Source organism: Pelecanus crispus, chromosome 11 (assembly GCF_030463565.1).
Source record: "Pelecanus crispus isolate bPelCri1 chromosome 11, bPelCri1.pri, whole genome shotgun sequence".
NCBI classification, from domain to species: domain Eukaryota; kingdom Metazoa; phylum Chordata; class Aves; order Pelecaniformes; family Pelecanidae; genus Pelecanus; species Pelecanus crispus.
The window spans coordinates 12329549-12346837 of NC_134653.1; the positions used below are offsets into that span (position 1 = coordinate 12329549).

Genomic DNA, 17289 nt, shown 5'->3' on the forward strand with positions numbered 1-17289 from the left:
GGTTGTGTGAGAAACTAACTGCAAAAGTTGTAAAGCAACACCAAGTTGTCAGCACTGTTGACGCTGCTTCTCTTTGGGAAAAGGAACAGCATCATACTGTGTGATGTGGAATACTAAAATGGTTGTATATTTTCAAGACCTTTTTTTTCATGCAAATTGAAATTTTGCATGCAATCTTTTGATCTGTTAATCCACTGTGGAGTACATGAAATCTCAACAGAATAAGCAGTGTTCTTGCAACAGAGGCAAACTTAATTTGAGACATTTTCTCCAATCAGTGAAATTATGAATGTCAAAAATGAATTGGATTAACATATTCAGTTAATTTACCAATAATCTGGATGATTATTAATAACAAGTACTTTCCATGTCTACGTTCATTTTGTACTCGGTCATATACTCATCTTTACTGGTTCTAAATGCTATTTCAGTAAGTGGATTGGAAAACTACTGAGAAAAAGAAAAAAAAAAAACAAAAGAACTTTTCTGTAACAGTTTATTGTTAAAATTGCAGTACTAAATGCAAAAGATTATTTTTTGGTTTTTACATCTTTACTATTTTAAAAACACCAATATATGGGAATTGGTGTAAAAGACAGGTTAGTGATTTGGAGGTAGAGCTTTAAGTGGCTTTTAGATACTTTGTAAGTATTTCCAAAGCATTATTATTATTATTTCAGTTTTTTAATGAAATATAAGTAGTCTTTAGCGTTTGGGGAAAAACTGTGTATGGTTGTGAAGAAAAAGGTATTCAGAACAATTATAAAGGGAGCCCCAGTAGCTTTTCATGTAGGAATTTAGTAAGATCTCAGATGTATAATAGGATGTAAGCACAGCTGAAATGAAATTGTGCCTATATAATATGTGCTAGTGTCTACCAAATAGAATACACTGCATTTTAGAGGTCACAGAGAAACCCTTACATACTAGACTGAGGAGCATTACTGTCTTTGTAGCAGACACCTTGATTTGGTATTGCTCCGGGAACTGACTTGAGATGGATTTCCTGCAGCCAACCCTACTATTTGTTTCTCACTTTTCTTTTTACCCCTTGCTGATAGGCAGCATGCCAAGAGGAGTCACCCTTTAAAAACATTGCATCTTTTCCTCTCTTTGAAGTAGGTATTTTGTTCCCAGTTCTTGTCTCTGGGAAATTACTCTCAGCTTACAGTTAGCATATTGTTCAGTGAGCTAAACGTTCCTGTGTATTTTGAATGTTTATGTCCAAGTCCTACTTGTATTGATCCTGTGAAAAAACAGGAGGTACTGAGCATTCCAAGGGTCTGACCACTGGGACTCAGCTAATTTGAAGATGAGAAAGGAAGTTTGTTGCAGGTGTATCTATGCACTTGATAGGGCCGGCTGCATTCTGAAAGCATTATTCTTGCCCTTTTACAAGATGGAAAGAGGAATTGCCAAGTTAATCTCATGTTGTTGACTTAGCACATTATCACCGATACAAATCATTAATGCTCACTCTTCAAATTAAGGTAATACTTGAAACCGTAACAGTCCCTTAAATGTTTACTACCACTCTAGTGTTAGAGATCGCTGTCCCCACTGTACAGATTTTCAAGTCTTTCTATGCATTGACAAGGAGATCCAAGACATTAATGCAAATGACCTTCATTGGCAACTGTTAAGCTAACCTGCTGGATGTGGTGCTTAAGCTTTTTAGATGTCTGTCTTAGTAAGTTTCCTGACACATTAAAAAAAACCACAAAACCAATAAAAAACCCCACCAAAAACCCCCACCAAACAAAATAAAACCCAAACCACCAAAAACAACAACAAAATGAAAGAACCCCAAACCCAACATTTTGCAATTGTAATATTCTTCCCACTAAAGATTCTGGTATATTATGAACTGCTAGCTAAATTATTTAAGATTTGACTGAGTTTTATAAATCAAGAAACTTAAACCTAGGTGATTTGACTGCTGGTGTTCACACCATGATTCTGTAATAAATTCTGTAGTGGAGCCTGATATTGCTAATACCTAATGTGGTGTCACTATTAATAATTTGATACTGCACTGTGTATAGTGACTGAAGTTCCTTGCAGGTATAAATGAGTGAAGCAGTGTTAAGGTCAGCCATTTGACTTGGCCAGAGTTTGAATGCAGTGGGATTCTTGAATTGTTTTTTCCAGCAGATTTCTAAAATAAAAGCTGATTTACTACCTAAGTGTCATCCAGATTTCACAGTTTGTGCCAAATAAAATACCAGTTCTAGTGTCTCAAATGGCAGGGAAGTATGGATTTTCCCCCCTTCTGAGATTTTTGTAAGGAAATACACTTTGTCCTTTAAAGATAAAATGTTTAAAAATAAAAGAAGCGTTTTTCTTCAGTAGTTAAGAAAGATAGCAACCACCTACAATCTGTGAGAACACTTACATAAGACTCATACACTGTACAGGAATTCTCCTTTGCCAGTACTGGAACACTGTTTCTGTGTAGTTGTCAGATAAATGTGAACCAAAGCTTTGCTTGCAGTGCTGGTGCTTACTCTGTTTTGATAATCTATTCTGAAGGTTAAGTAGGAAAATAATTTTGTTTTAGTTTTCACTTCACTTAAACATTTTGCTGAATTCTGTGTAAAAAAACCAACCAACCAAACACAATACCCCAAACCCGAAATCCTTTGGGACTATTGGAAGAGTTGGAGTAGTTTTATTTTAGTTCAGATGGTATTATACTTTCCAACACTTTATAAGTAGAAGTGTTTTTCATAGCAAGTACAATGATGGCTCATACAACTTGATAAACCTTTAATGTCTTAGTTTCAAGGAAGGGAGTGGAAGCCCCTGAAATGACAACTGATTTCTGTCTGTCAGATTAGTCTTGTATAAAATGGTGGATTATGCAGAGTAGAATATTGAAACTTTAATAGTACGGATTTTTTTTTTAATTGTATTTTTCATGTACATGTTTTTACTGTTGAGTTTCAGCTATGTTTATGAATACACTTTTGTGTATAGGTCTGCTTAAAGTCAAGGGTTACACAGATTATGGTTACCATCTGTAAATGCAGATGGCACATATGAAATAATTCTTCAAAATTGAGGAGGCTTTGAATAAACGAGAAAGGAGAGGCAAATGTGTTATCTTTAATATAAAACATGATAGTATCATGGTACATTAAATTCTAAATCAGCTAAGTGTCTCACTTTTTTGCACGTGATGACTAGATAAAGTATTTATTGTACAGGGTTTGATTTTAATGAAGGTGAACTAATGTTTTCTCCTACTGTTTTTTGTGTTTGAATTGTTGACGTCCAAACAATCCATTATATTAGAAATGTCAGAATTAAATATGGCTTTTGAAGCCTGAAGATAGATGGGAGATGTTCTGCATGTCTTAAGTCTAGTTTCATGTGAGGTAAATGGTGCTGGTTGTAACCTCCAGCTGATGATAAAGCAATTGTATGCATCTTCTCTAGCAATTAAAATGAGCGTGTTATAAAAATAGTAGTGGTTTATTATCTCATACATAGAACAGTGTAAAAAGATGTTGTCTACATAGAGATGTCTTTTTTTTCTTGTCTATTTTGTTGTTGTTTGGAAAGGTATTTATCAAAATTATTTTTATTTAAGTTTCAGAATTATTTTGTCAATCAATAAGAAAAACCTTATGCCAAAGACAAACTAGTAATTGCATGGATGCTAAGTTTACAAGTTCTTTTTAGAAAGTTAAACAGCTGAATTCTCCTTTAGATTCTAATGGAACAAGAGAGAAGAATCAAATTAATTGTTTCTATTTTATTTTTGCAAGTCTTCAATTTGTCATCTTTATAGTATTGTTTAGATGTTCCGCTCATTGATTCAGTAAAGAGCATCAATGGATCACAGTGTATCTGAACCAGATCTTGATGATACAGGTCACGGACTTTTTCCTCCCACTACAAAAAACACTTAAAAATGTTGGGTGGAGGTGTGTGTTTTCTTTTTTGGGGGAAGGTGAAGAGAATTCGTTGTTCTAAGCTCAAAAATATTTCTGTAGTCTGATATGATAGCAGTTCATCAGTAAAAATGAAAAGAGAGCAAAAATGTGATTTGAGAGATGACTGAGGAATTTGAGGAATTTAGACTTTCTGGGAATTCTGGAGTGTCTTTTGTTCAAAGATGATGTAGCAACATAGCAACAGGGTTGTGCTAGTGTTAAAGGATTATTTGGGAAAATACCTGGATTTTTAACAGCCTGTGGGTAAAGGGGCTTGCAGCACCCATGCAGCAAAAAACTGAAAGAGGGCCTTCTGCATGTAGCAGTGTGTAGTGACCTTATCCTGCTCTGTCAATCAGTATGAACAACTGCTTGAGGAAACAACAAAGGCATCAGCTGTGGTATTTCAATGTGCATGCTACAACCTGTTTCGGTTTTGCCTCCTAGAGGCCTTTTGCTGTGAATTTCTGTAATGCTAAGGGATGATAAACTGATAAGTTTTCTCCGCAGCCCTGCAGAGAAGGACTTGGGGGTACTGGTGGCTGAAAAGCTGGACATGAGCCAACAATGTGCGCTTGCAGCCCAGAAAGCCAACTGTATCCTGGGCTGCATCAGAAGAAGCGTGGCCAGCAGGTCGAGGGAGGTGATTCTGCCCCTCTGCTCTGCTCTGGTGAGACCCCACCTGGAGCACTGCGTCCAGCTCTGGGGCCCTCAGCACAAGAAGGACATGGACCTGCTGGAGCGGGTCCAGAGCAGGGCCACAAAAATGATCTGAGAGCTGGAGCACCTCTCCTATGAGGCCAGGCTGAGAGAGTTGGGGTTGTTCAGCCTGGAGAAGGCTGCGGGGAGATCTTATTGCGGCCTTTCAGTACTTAAAGGGGGCCTACGGGAAGGATGGGGACAATCTTTTTAGCAAGGCCTGTTGTGACAGGACAAGGAGTAATGGATTTAAACTAAAGAAGAATAGATTTAGACTAGACATAAGAAAGAAATTTTTTACAATGAGGGTGGTCAAGCACTGGAAGGGGTTGCCCAGAGAGGTAGTGGAGGCCCCATCCCCAGAAACATTCCAGGTCAGGTTGGATGGGGCTCTGAGCAACCTGACCTAGTGGAAGCTGGCCCTGGTCACTGCAGGGGGGTTGGGCTAGATGACCTCTAAAGGTGCCTTCCAACCCAAAGCATTCTATGATTCTATGAGATAGTGGATGTTTAGACTTGCTGCAGTTTTCTTTTTATGAGCAACTTATCCAAAAGATTTAAGATGAGGAATTTGCAATATCAGAGACGTCACTGTGAATTGGAAACTTTCAAATTAGGGTTACAGTTCTGCATTGGAGAACTTTGGGTTTAGAGGTTTCCTAATGATAACGTTTCTGTACTGTATGAAACCAAAGTAAAAACTGGGATCTGAGAGTTGCAATCAGCAATATCATCTGTGTTAGAGCAAAACGGCAAGAGGCAACAGTCACAGGTTGCAGTAGAAGAAATTCAGTTTGAAGCAGGGGGAGGCAAGGCATTCGCAATGAGGTTGCCCCAAGGTGGTGGAATTGCCAGCTTTGGAGATTTTCAGAACCTGACAAGACAAATTCCTGAGCAGCTGGTAGCGCTACTTGGGATTGGAGGATAGACTAGATGACCTCCAGAAGGTGCCTTCTAACCTGATTTAGTCAGGTTGAAACCACAGATCAAGCACATTTTGTGTGAGAAGTCAACTTGTTTTGAGTTGCACTGCAATGCTGCAATCAATATAATTTAATATGTTGCAAATTATTCTTGCATGCCTTGTTCTTAGTTGAATCTGGGCAATAAAACCACATTACATTCCTGAAACTAAAATTAAGGAATGGACATGTAACTAATTTAGCACTGTGTTGTAGAAGTGATGAAAGTTAAACTGGTTTAATTTAAAGCAAGTTATTTAGTTATCTGTCATGGGGAAAAGAGTTATTCAAAGCTAACGTGCAGCATAATAAATGTTAAAATTTTAGTACAAGAAGGTGTTTCTATTAATTTCATATGGATTTAATGGCATGAATACAGCTAATGTGGTTTAATCTCTTTGAAAAGTGACTCCAAGGTATAACTCATAGCTAATAAATTGTGGGTAAAATGCTGTGAATGTGAGCAGATAAGCAGCTAAATTTTCACTTAAATTCTGCTCTGAAGAGACTTGCTTGGTTAATAATGTACTTAATTTGTATGGGTGAGTGGGAGTTTGAGGAGAGTGTAATGTCAGGAAATCGAATGCGAGCTGGGTAAATTATGCTTCTAAAAGCTAAGAACAAAGAAGAAAAAAAAACCCTTGCGTAACAGTAAGTTAATGTGTCTTCATTTAATGTGAAAGCACCAATTGGTAGCTATGGAAAATAATGAAAAATATGCACTTAACCATTGTAATTGTTCTACTGAGGTATATATCAACCAGTACTTGCTTATATTTCTTATTTTTTAAACTGGCACTTTCAGCAACATGATTCTTTACCCCTTTTTGTAGTGTAGGCCATCCTTTGGTGGTCATGATCATTTTTTGTCATCTTGATGTTTTTTAAAGTATCAAGTAACACTTGAAAGATTTGGGGTATGGTCACTGAAACACATGTTGCATTTTAATAACCGTTAAATACACACCCCAACATGTGTGCTATTTATATTCAGCATACCTGGAGTTTGAAATCTAAGGTTGAGTATGGGCAGCACTAGTGTTTCTTAAGAAAAATAACTAAAAATAAACAATTTAACAATGATAAGACATTTCTTTGGTTTTTTGGATCTTCATGAATTGTTAATATTTCATATTGTTCGAGTTTTATCAATACAGACCTCAAATTTACCAAAATTTTAATGACTTGATAGAGTTCTGTGAGCTATAAAAAGCCTGTACCAAGAATTCATACTTCTGCCTCTCCTCACTGTAGATTAAGTACCACATTAATGATAGAAAGGAAAGAAATCATGAATTGGGACTTCTTTTCCACTCTGTAGAGTATTTTACAATAAGTAGCTAGTATGCAATAAATTAATTTGAAAAAATTAATGGCAAAAAGCCTTCCTCGCTGGAGAGATTAAAGATTAACTAGTCTAATACAGTTCTTTGGTGGTATGAAGTCCTGTATTAATACCGAAGTTGATTTTTGATCCAAAGGAAAGTTGTGCAGTGCTTCAAAATATTAAAAGCCCTTTGTATGTTATCATGTATTAAGTCAGCATTCCCTAATATAAGCTACTAGGAAAAAAGAATGTTTTGCTGATAAACAGTCTGTGTCACTTGCTAGAAGGTAGGGCACAGGAGCTTCCAGACATCCATATTGAGAGTTAACACTGTGTAATTTTTATGTCAAAGTGAGCAGAGAAACTGTCCGGTTTCTCAGAACCAAATGGCTGTTAAAGTGCTTGTAAATACACTGCTTAACTATATTTTTGCAAACCCGTAATATTTATGGGAAATTAGTAAATGATGTATATATCACTTTAAAGTTGAATTTTCTGTGCAAAGGAACTGACCAAAACCAAAAACCGAACAAAGAAAGTGATGTGATTTCCCCCCCCCCTTTCTTTCTTTGTTAGTTTTATCAACTGTAGTGTGATTAAGAGACCGCTTGCTCTCCCTGTCTCCAGACGAGGTAACGCAATGGATCACCTGGGGGCAGTGGATGCTGAGGACGACTCCGGATCACTAACCCGGCTGGCTCCTAGTCCTCACAGCGAAGCAGTTGCACATGAGTTTAAGGAACTCTCCTTGCAGCCCAATCAGTACTTACCTCCTCTCAACGAACGGAAGAATGGTGAGTGCAAAAGCGACTGTTCTCCTTGTCTCTGCATCTCTACATGTGATGGTTGTTTGCTTTCTTCAAGTAACATTAATTGACTCTCTTCACTTGCTCTTCCCAAACCATGCTATGTAAAGTGCTGCAGTGTTTGTTATGAAATCTGTCCTGATCAGCTTCACCTGTCATGGCAGCTTGTAAGTCTGACTCTAAAACCCCAACTGGAATACTGGGAGGTATATAGAATGGAGTTGTTTATATTTTTAAATACTTTCAAAACCACAGCTAATGTATAATAGAAGTATTAATTAAGTATTTTTCAGAGTTGGGATAATTTTCAAGAACAGGGTTTTCTTCTGCAAAAATAATACAGAATTGAAGTTTCACATTGTATCCCAGAAAGTTTAATTCAACACATAGATAAGCTTGAACAATGAAAGAAAAGTAAGATTTACATTTTGGGAATCTTTCCAGTATCTTTCCTCATTGTTGATGTTGGCATGGCAACTTAGCAAAAAAGTGCTTCCACTGTTACAGTAAGCATCAGGAAGAATTAGGTCTGAATCCAAATGTAGGCTCATTTTTATTAGGGAAAAGGCAGGAACCTTTGTGTGTGTGTGTGATGTTTGTTTGTTTTCTCACACTAATGTCTTCTAACAAGGCTGGTGAAGGGTCTGGAGCACAGGCCTTATGAGGAGCGGCTGAGGGAACTGGGGTTGTTTAGCCTGGAGAAGAGGAGGCTGAGGGGAGACCTTATCGCTCTCTACAGCTACCTGAAAGGAGGGTGTAGTGAGGTGGGTGTTGGGCTCTTCTCCCAAGTAGTTAGCGACAGGACGAGAGGAAATGGGCTCAGGCTGCGCCAGGGGAGGTTTATGTTGGATATTAGGAAAAATTTCTTCACGGAGAGGGTGGTCAAGCATTGGAACAGGCTGCCCAGAGAGGTGGTGGAGTCCCCATCCCTGGAAGTGTTCAAAAAACGGGTGGATGTGGCACTCTGGGACATGGTTTAGTCTAGTCTACCCTTGATTGGTTTAGTGTGGACTTGGTAGTGTAGGTTAATGGTTGGACTGGATGATCTTAAAGGTCTTTTCCAACCTAAACAATTCTATGATTCTAATAATGAAGGTTTGTTTTCCAGTATTTGTAGTAAATAGTGGGCACATTGAAAGTATGTAAATGAAGTATTTGGGGTTTGAGGCATTTTTTTAAAATCAATTTAGCTGTCTGTTGTAATAGTATAAGCATTATTAAACAAGAAGAAAACTATCTGAATATCCCAGCTTTAAAGCAGAAAAAATTGGGATATGTATTACGGAGCTGTATGTATATCAAATACCTGGGGACAGGTCCAAGTCATGCTATTCTGTTTCAGAAATACTTGGAATGTTGTCTATAACCAAGATGCTCCTGTTTACACAATGAGGGACTAAGCCTATGGTGCTTTGTGTACGTACCCTCAGTATTATATAGCACTCCAAGAAAGAAAAACATAATAAAGGGAGAATATGGTAGGGGGGAGACTTAGGCTCAGCTTATATAAACGTGGTATGACAACTTCTTTGAACACTTGAGCTTGTCTTTTGCAATTGCTTCCTTATTTTCTTCCATGTATGAAGATCCTGAAATACAGAATATTATGTTAAGTAATATAATGTATTCAAAGTATTTTAAACTAAGGGACCTATGGCTAATTTATTAATATTTTGGCTCTACATCTTTAAGAATTATTTTTTGTATGGCAGAAAAAAAAATTGTAACTTGGGAGACGTAAGTTTTTGTTGGCTACTATTTGATGTTAAATTGATAATAGGTATGTCTATACCAGAAGCTTGTTTTAAGATAGCTTGCAACATTTTACCCTTTCATCAAGGAAGCAAGAGAAATACATATGTAAAGAAAGCTATTTCACAGTGAGGTTAAAATGCCAACACTTTAACTCATAAACCTCATCAAAAAGAGAATGCAGTGGGGGTTTTTTTGCATCCTGTGTGTAATTACACCTCTGGAAAATTTGTTTGGTTGGTTTTTTTTTAATTGTCTGTAAAACCAAAATGGATGACACAGGTATCTATGTTGAGTCTAAATAAGTCAAACTTTTCATTTCTGAAGGCCATTACCACAAGAATGCACAGAAGAAAATCCCTTATAAGAGGGCAAGCTTATAAATTTCTCTTTTGACAAACCTTGCTATGACTGCGTTAAGTACATATTTATCCCCGTCACTTAATTTCATTGTTTTGTTATCTTCTGCTTTTACAAATAAATTGTCAAACAAGCAGTAAAAGGAGGTGTGCAGAGTCAGGTGCTAAACTTACTCATATCTGCTCTTTTGTCTTTCATTTTTAGTTCTTCTGTATTGGACTTGGTTCTTAGGTATTCTTCCCATAACTTGAAAGTATTTTTGTGCTTTCATGAATTAGTGAAATAATTTATAGGTAGGTTTTGTATTGTCTTCATATATAATCCACTGCTTGTTTATTTTCCAAAGAAAAGGCAGCAGCAAGAGATTTTTAATACTTAAGGGCTCTGGCTTGTTGACATAACATAGGAGATTTTCATAAATAAAGGGGGGGGGGGGAATGAATAATTTGAGAAGCTGCTTCTCACTCCTCTGTGCCAGTGGACTTAACTGTTGCCCTGTCGCTCTTCATTACTTATCGTATTTCCTCTTGCGACTTAGGATACGTTTGAGCATTTGTCCATAGTAAGTATCAGGCCTCCCACAAAGATTTTAATGTCTTCTTTGAGGAAGAGATTGTATGAAGTTCACATAATGGGCTGTGGCCTCACTTCATCTGTGTCTTTTGTGACAAGACTAAGTCATCTGTCTGGGCTTGGCCAAAAGATTAGGCATTGTTTTCAAGGCTGTTAACTAGCACAACCCTATTGCTTTTGAAAAGGAGAAGGTTCAACAATCTGCAAGGCAGATTGAGGAAATCATATAATGGGAGGAATTTTTGGAGGAATACAGTCTGATAGACATGAAAAAGAAATGTTTGCTGGACGCTGGTGTAATTTCCTATCCTTTTCAGTTTTATAGATCTTTCTAATGTTTAAGTATCCCGCCATTGAGAGAATGCTGCTTTAGTAGTATTTAAATAATTCCTAAATTAAGAGGAGCCTCCTAGTTCTTCTCCTGTCCTTATTCGAAAGATCTGACTATCTGACTTTATACTGGCTGGCTGCTTTTGTTCCTGAAAGAAATGGACGTTTGTGTTCAAATTGCTTTCTTAAAACAACAAGAGGTTTGGGCACTGTCATCTCCAGAGCACCCAAAATATTGTTCACCCATAACTTCAGATTTAGTAATTTTGGTTCATTTGGTTAAAAATAATTCTTTTGTAGAAATTATGAAAAGTCAGAAGAGAATTTGTAAAAGTAAAATTTGAACTTGATGGATTCATATTAAAAGTAGCTTTAATACTTAGTCTTTGTTTTTACTTTTTACCAAAACCGGATTTCTTCAGGAGTATTTTAACACGTCACTATTTTATAAAGTCTGTAAGCATAAGAGGTTTTAGTACACAGAAATACAATGGCACTTAATACAAAAAAATCTGAAATGTTTAAGGTTTTTTGTTGAATATTTTTATACAGAAAGCATATTTTTATGCAGTAAGTATTATTCTTACTGTGAGCTTTGGTAGTGATCCTTTAAACCTTTTGTTTACTTGAATGAGTCGTTTGGCAGTAGTCCAGTAGAAGGCTGAATTATCCTGGTGTTGTTCTGCATAGTGTTGCTAAGCTGGCTTGCACAAGTTAGCACAGAAACTGCATTTCAGGCTTTTCCAATGACACTAGAAGTGTGGGAGGCTTACACTTTGGTTTGGTTTTGTTTTACATGGAGGCAATCACAGCAGGGTAACAGAAACATACAATGAAATTGCACACGCATGCCTGGTGAGGCAACAGTCATTCGAGATGTTACTACTTCCTCTTTTTCTACATTTTCCTCCCCTTCCCCTGCCCAGTCTGCCCCCAGAGATCACAGTCATACAGCAAAGCTAACATAAGAGTTCAGGTGAGCAGTATTTTTTGGCGCAAAATCTCATGGTTTAGATGAAGCTCCACTGGAACTGTTGCGCCTTGAGTCAACAAAGGAGCACTTACATGCTCTGCCAACTCTGCTGAAGAGGTTGTAACTTATAGTAGAGGATCAATAACAAACAGTTGGAGGGTAATAGCATCTTAAACTTCTCCAGCCATTTACTACATGCAGGTATTTACTCCCTGATTAAAGATAAACAGATAATTTCTTTGGGGAGTGAGAGAGGGAAGGGCAGCAACATATTCTTGTCCTCTCAAATGTCATTTTTCAGACAGATGTCTTCCATCATAAAAAGTCTGTGAAACACAAATATTAACCAATTAATGTTTCATATTTTAATAGCAGGGCAAGTAATGGGAGTTTTCAAGCTGATTTGCTAGATGAAGGTTTTATTGCAGGGCTGAAATACTTCAACTGAACCATCTCTAAAGCAAACACTTTAATTATTTGGGGTTAGAACAACAAACTGATTATAGAAGGTAACCTTGTGTATATATTTGGGTGTAATAACAGAGAGTCATCTTTCCAGCATTATGTTGGTCTTCTGGACTGTCACAATTTCAAGATTTCCCTTTTCCTTTTGAGCTGTTTTGAAGTTAACAGCTATGGGCAATACTGGATTACTGATGATATTAATTTCAGTTTCTCATTAGTCTGCATCTTTCCGGATAATTAAGCAATACGTACAATGCATTGATCATGTGAACTTGTGCCCTGTTTATTGCAGCATATTATCGTGCCTGTTCTCTGGAGGCCAGCTCTTGTTCCACTTGCCAAAAAGCAGCAAAAGTTACCTTTTCATTGGTTCTGCTTTTCATACTTGTCACCTACTAAGTGGACACTGAAGATGTGCCTGTGATTCTGGCAGTCTAATGGCAACCACTGGTGTATAGTTCATGTCTGTCACGTGAGCGGTTGGGCTCCTCACATAAATGGAGGTTGGGAAGCAGAATGCCATGGCCTTAAGAAGCTCTTGGTTTGCATCCCTGCCTGAAGGATGCTAGGTGGTGTACACTGGATTTGCTTTCTTAGTCAAGCTGCTGTGTCCTTAGGAAGGACAGTGGTTGGGGGAGGAGAACAGTGACACAGATGAGGCCCTTCTTTAGGAGCAGGAGGGAGAAAATTGATGGCTAGGTGTTGTTTAGCTGGACTGCAGTGGAGGAAGAATGACAGAGTAGCAGGCAGCATGGCACAGCTGAAGTACTAGTCAGAACAATATGCTACCCACGCACTGTACCACAGTTTCACAAGCTTCTGTCTGAGAGCCAGGAGGCGGCAAGGGAGGGAAGGATAGGCTGTCTGCTGCTGACAGCAGGAGAGTGGATGGGAATGATGCTGCTTGCAGCCTTACAACCTGCTGTTTCAGAGCCAAAGGGTGGGAAGGGATTGCACACGCAGATACTTTCAAAAAAAAGGAAGCACTGCATGAGCAAAGCTTTTTGCATGCTGAATTAGTCCTTTCCTGGAATTGGTGAGCACGGCACTTCGGCTGGTAGAGGTAGGTGTGAAGGTCTGGGTGTCAGGAGCCATGCAATCATAGTTGTTTCAAGCTACCTGTAAAATGAAAAGGTCCTAGCCTCTATGTTTTACAGCAGTCTCTCTTGGCTTTGCAGTGGCTTCCTTGACTATCCCACTGTGCCAGAATCTCCTTGTGACAGTGGCTACTAGTTTCTGAAAAAGAGAGGTATGTGAGTTACCCTTGGGCAGTCATCATCCACAGATGGAGATCCTGGTTATATTCTTGTAAAATGGGTAGAGAATTGGTTGGTTCCTATACAGGCCATTGACTGTCCTTTAGCACTCTGTAGGACTGCTTCAGCTCGTTGTCTTGGCTATAAAACATTTCAGATTGTGAGCGTGCCATTCTCTATCCTCTGCATTGTGTGGAGAAACAGTTTTGTTCCAGCTAATGGAAGCTAATGGGTGTCAGCTTCTCTAATCTCAGAACCAGAGCAGATATGGGATTGCATTCTGGTTCCATTTGGGTTTGTATGTCTTGTACTAGAAGAGGAAAGAAAAGGTTGTGATGTGCCTACCATGGCTATCTGCTAGATCTCGCTCTTTGATAGCTAGCAGCTAATATTCTACAGCAGAATTGAGCTAATTGAGAAAAGAACTAAGAGTCTTGGATGTTTTGTCAGGGAAAAAGCCTTGGGACAGTGAACATCTTAAAGTAAAAGCAAGACTGGTAAAATCTCTATTAGAAGAAATTAGCCCGAAGAAATTAGCCCAAAGAAATGAGTGGCTCTGGTTGCATAAGAACAGTGACAGTCAGGAGCAAAGACCTTGAGGCACTGAAGGTCAGATGAGAATGACAGCTTCCTGGGGGTCACTAGAGCTTGTGGGGAGCTGCAGTGAATTATGGTGAAGATGCAACACCCCCCAAACCAAAACAAAAAAAACCACAAACCCAAAAAACCAAACCAAAATTAAAACAAACACTCCAAGTGGGTGTATATCGAGTCCTCCTAAGGGACCAGTCAAGCCAACTGGGAGACAGACAGTTCTCAAAATAATGGAACAAAATCTACATCACACTTAACCTAATGATATTACTTAAATAAATCTGATGAACGAAGGGAATTTTTCTGGCATCTGAAAGAGTCGTGGGTATATTAGTTTGCCTGTTATCTCTTATCTTCCACTCCCTCATTATGTAGCACTGGTAACACGCATTCTTGGCATAGCTTTATGGCTTCTGAACAAACTCTTAATCCTCTGTGCAGTTAATAGATTTGAAGCTGCAAATTTGATACTAGGGAATCAGGTGAAATTTGGGACATTGTCCTTGTATCTGTGTAGATGGGTTTTTTCCACTCTTTTTGAGATCTGCGATTAGGCATATTTTTCCTCTCCTAATGGTACACAGGTAGGTTACTGTGCTTAGAAGTTATTTTCTCGAGAGCGTTGGGAGAGAGCAAGTGGAGAAAAGATGGCTAGTGGGAAGTTTAGAGAACAACAAATGAAAAACTTAGTTCTGATTGAAGTGATAGCTTGGCACAGAAAATAATTGGAAATGTCAACTTAAGTTCAGCAGTTTCATAGTCACTAGGCTGAAAGCAATGAGATCTGGAAAACAGCATACAGATACTCTGATTAACAACACCACCCCCACAACAGCAACAAAACAAACAACTCCCACCCCCTCCCAAAAAACCCCGAATCCAAAGGAAGTATATTCTAAAAGACCCATCTAGATATGGAAGAAGTATACAATTTATGTAAGTTTACAGTGTGTGTGTGTGTGTATATATAATGTGTGTGTGTGTAGAAGAATGATTGCCCAGAGAGGCTGTGGAATCTCCATCCGTGGAGATATTAAAAACCTGCCTGGGCACAGTCCTGGGCAGCCTGTTCCAGCTGACCCTGCTTCAGCAGGGGGTTGGGCTAGGTGATCTCAAGAGGTTGCTTCCAACCTCGGCGATTCTGTGATTTGTCTTTCCTCTAAGGTTTTAATAGTCCATAGAATATCCAGTGCAAATATTCTACTAAATAATCCTTTGTAAGGATACACAGCAGATTGTAATTAATATATATATATTTGTCTCTGTTTGGGGTTTTTACTGGGGGGTGATGTGGTTTTTTGGGAGTTTGGGGTTTTGGTTTTTGGGGTTTGGGTTGGTTTTTTTAACAGTGTCAGTAGAAGAAACAAATGTATTTTAATGTGTGGATTCTTTTGGTCTCCCTGTAAATATTTGAATGTTGTCTTATCTGTTACGAGGTGAGAGAGCAAACTGAGTAGGTACTGATTTCCCAGTAAGTCTGTCTTTGTCATTGGTACTGCCAGTTCCCACAATCCTAGCATTCCCAGGGCATCAGTCAGTGTCTACAAGGAACAATTTTCAAATATTAAAGCATGTGAAAAGACATACAGGCCAAAACTCAGAGCTCTCTAGGGACTGTGACCTCTTAAATGGAATATATTCTGACATTTTCACAGGCTACATAAAAGAATTCCAGCAGGGTCATTCCATTTGGTAAACTTCTAAACAAACATTCAGTCATTTAAGTTTGATTTATAGATTTTTTTTTTTTTTTTAAATTATCTGCTTATTGTGAGGAGATTAACATGGGAGACATGACCTGTGACTGACTCAGTTTAAGGCATCTGGTATATATGAAAAGATGCTGTTAGAGGGCTTGGCATTTGAGTGATTACAGGAGATATGGAAAGTATGTTTTCCTTTAAAGAGATCTTTTGATCAAACTGTCTTATTCTGACTTTTTTCCCCTGAAATTCCTTGTGGATAACTAAATGCATAGCTCGAAAAGAATGCTGAGTTCATTTTAAATTCCACTGTATAATTGTTTTAAATTGTTCGAACTAAATCCTAGCTGCATATGTTATCATTGAAGTGTTAGCGTGTGATACAGCCGCTACAAGAAGGTAATGTAGTGCAAACAGAACTGGTAATTGATGTGCAGTACTTATATGAGCCTTGCAAATCATAGGTAGCATGGTGGGTCATCAAATATTGTCCTTTATATTTTTATATATATGTGCAGTTAAACATATATAAAAATATTTTTATGTATATTATATATACTTTTAAAAAATATTTGTTTATTTAGATGTCTATATGGGCAAGGCTGAATGGTAGGGAATTATCATTTAAACAGTGAACACTGCCAATGTATGTCCTCCCTTAAAAGGAATTTGTGCAGATTTTAGTGGGAGAAGTAGAACATGCAAATTTGATATCACTGTAAGTGTTCGGGATTTTTCTGGGGAGAGTAACTGAGGTAGATGGTGACCATAATTTGGATTGTTTGGGTCTTTGTTACCGCAGTGGTGGAGAATATAGGCAGAAGTCTCCAGTCATCCTGAAGTGATTCCTTAGTCACAGCATAGTACACAATCCTATTTCAAAACTTACTCAAAATTTTCACTTGACTTTTTGAAAAAACAAACAGAAAGATATACTTGATGTTTTACTAGCAAAAGAATATGAAGGTGAGACTTGAATGTTTTGGGGTTTGCCTTTTTATCTTAAATACAAGCATAAGACTATATGAGATTTACTGCTGAGTTGTTTGATAGATGTCTTCATTTCTCACAAAAGTGTTCAAAGCAAAGAACTTACGTACTGGTCTAGAAACAAAAAGGGGGTTTTAGCAAAACAAGAAGGCAGAACAGAAATCTATTTTAAGTGGCAATTGAGGGGGAGGAGAAGGGGGAACAAACAAAAAAACCCAAAGCAAAACCCTTTAAGTTAACAGTTTGAGGTAACATTTTACTGTTTAAAGAAGTAATAAAATAAATTATAACTGGTATTATTTAAATGAATGTTTTAGTTTGTGTAGTCAGAGCACTGTTTTCCTATGTGAAGAAATTATTACACAATGATGAACAACTGGATTATCCTAACCATAAAGGACCAAGAAATTCATCAAGGTGTACGTAAAGCCAAGATGAAATAAATGTTTGAGTAATTAAGCTTTTTTTTCACCACTTCAAAATTTTGTGGTAGTGAAATAGATTAAATACCTAAGGCCGTTAGAATTTCTTTTTTTTGTCTAGAGTTTAAATTCATCT

General features: G+C 37.8%; 1 protein-coding gene across 1 annotated transcript in view; it reads left to right on the forward strand.

Moving 5' to 3' along the window:
* The first annotated feature begins 7569 nt into the window (after positions 1-7569).
* Positions 7570-17289, forward strand: part of MRTFB (myocardin related transcription factor B) — a 59633-nt gene continuing 49913 nt past the window's right edge. The window contains exon 1 of the mRNA XM_075718371.1: positions 7570-7723. Within this exon, the coding sequence (XP_075574486.1) occupies positions 7570-7723 (154 nt within the window). The remainder of the gene's footprint in view (positions 7724-17289) is intronic.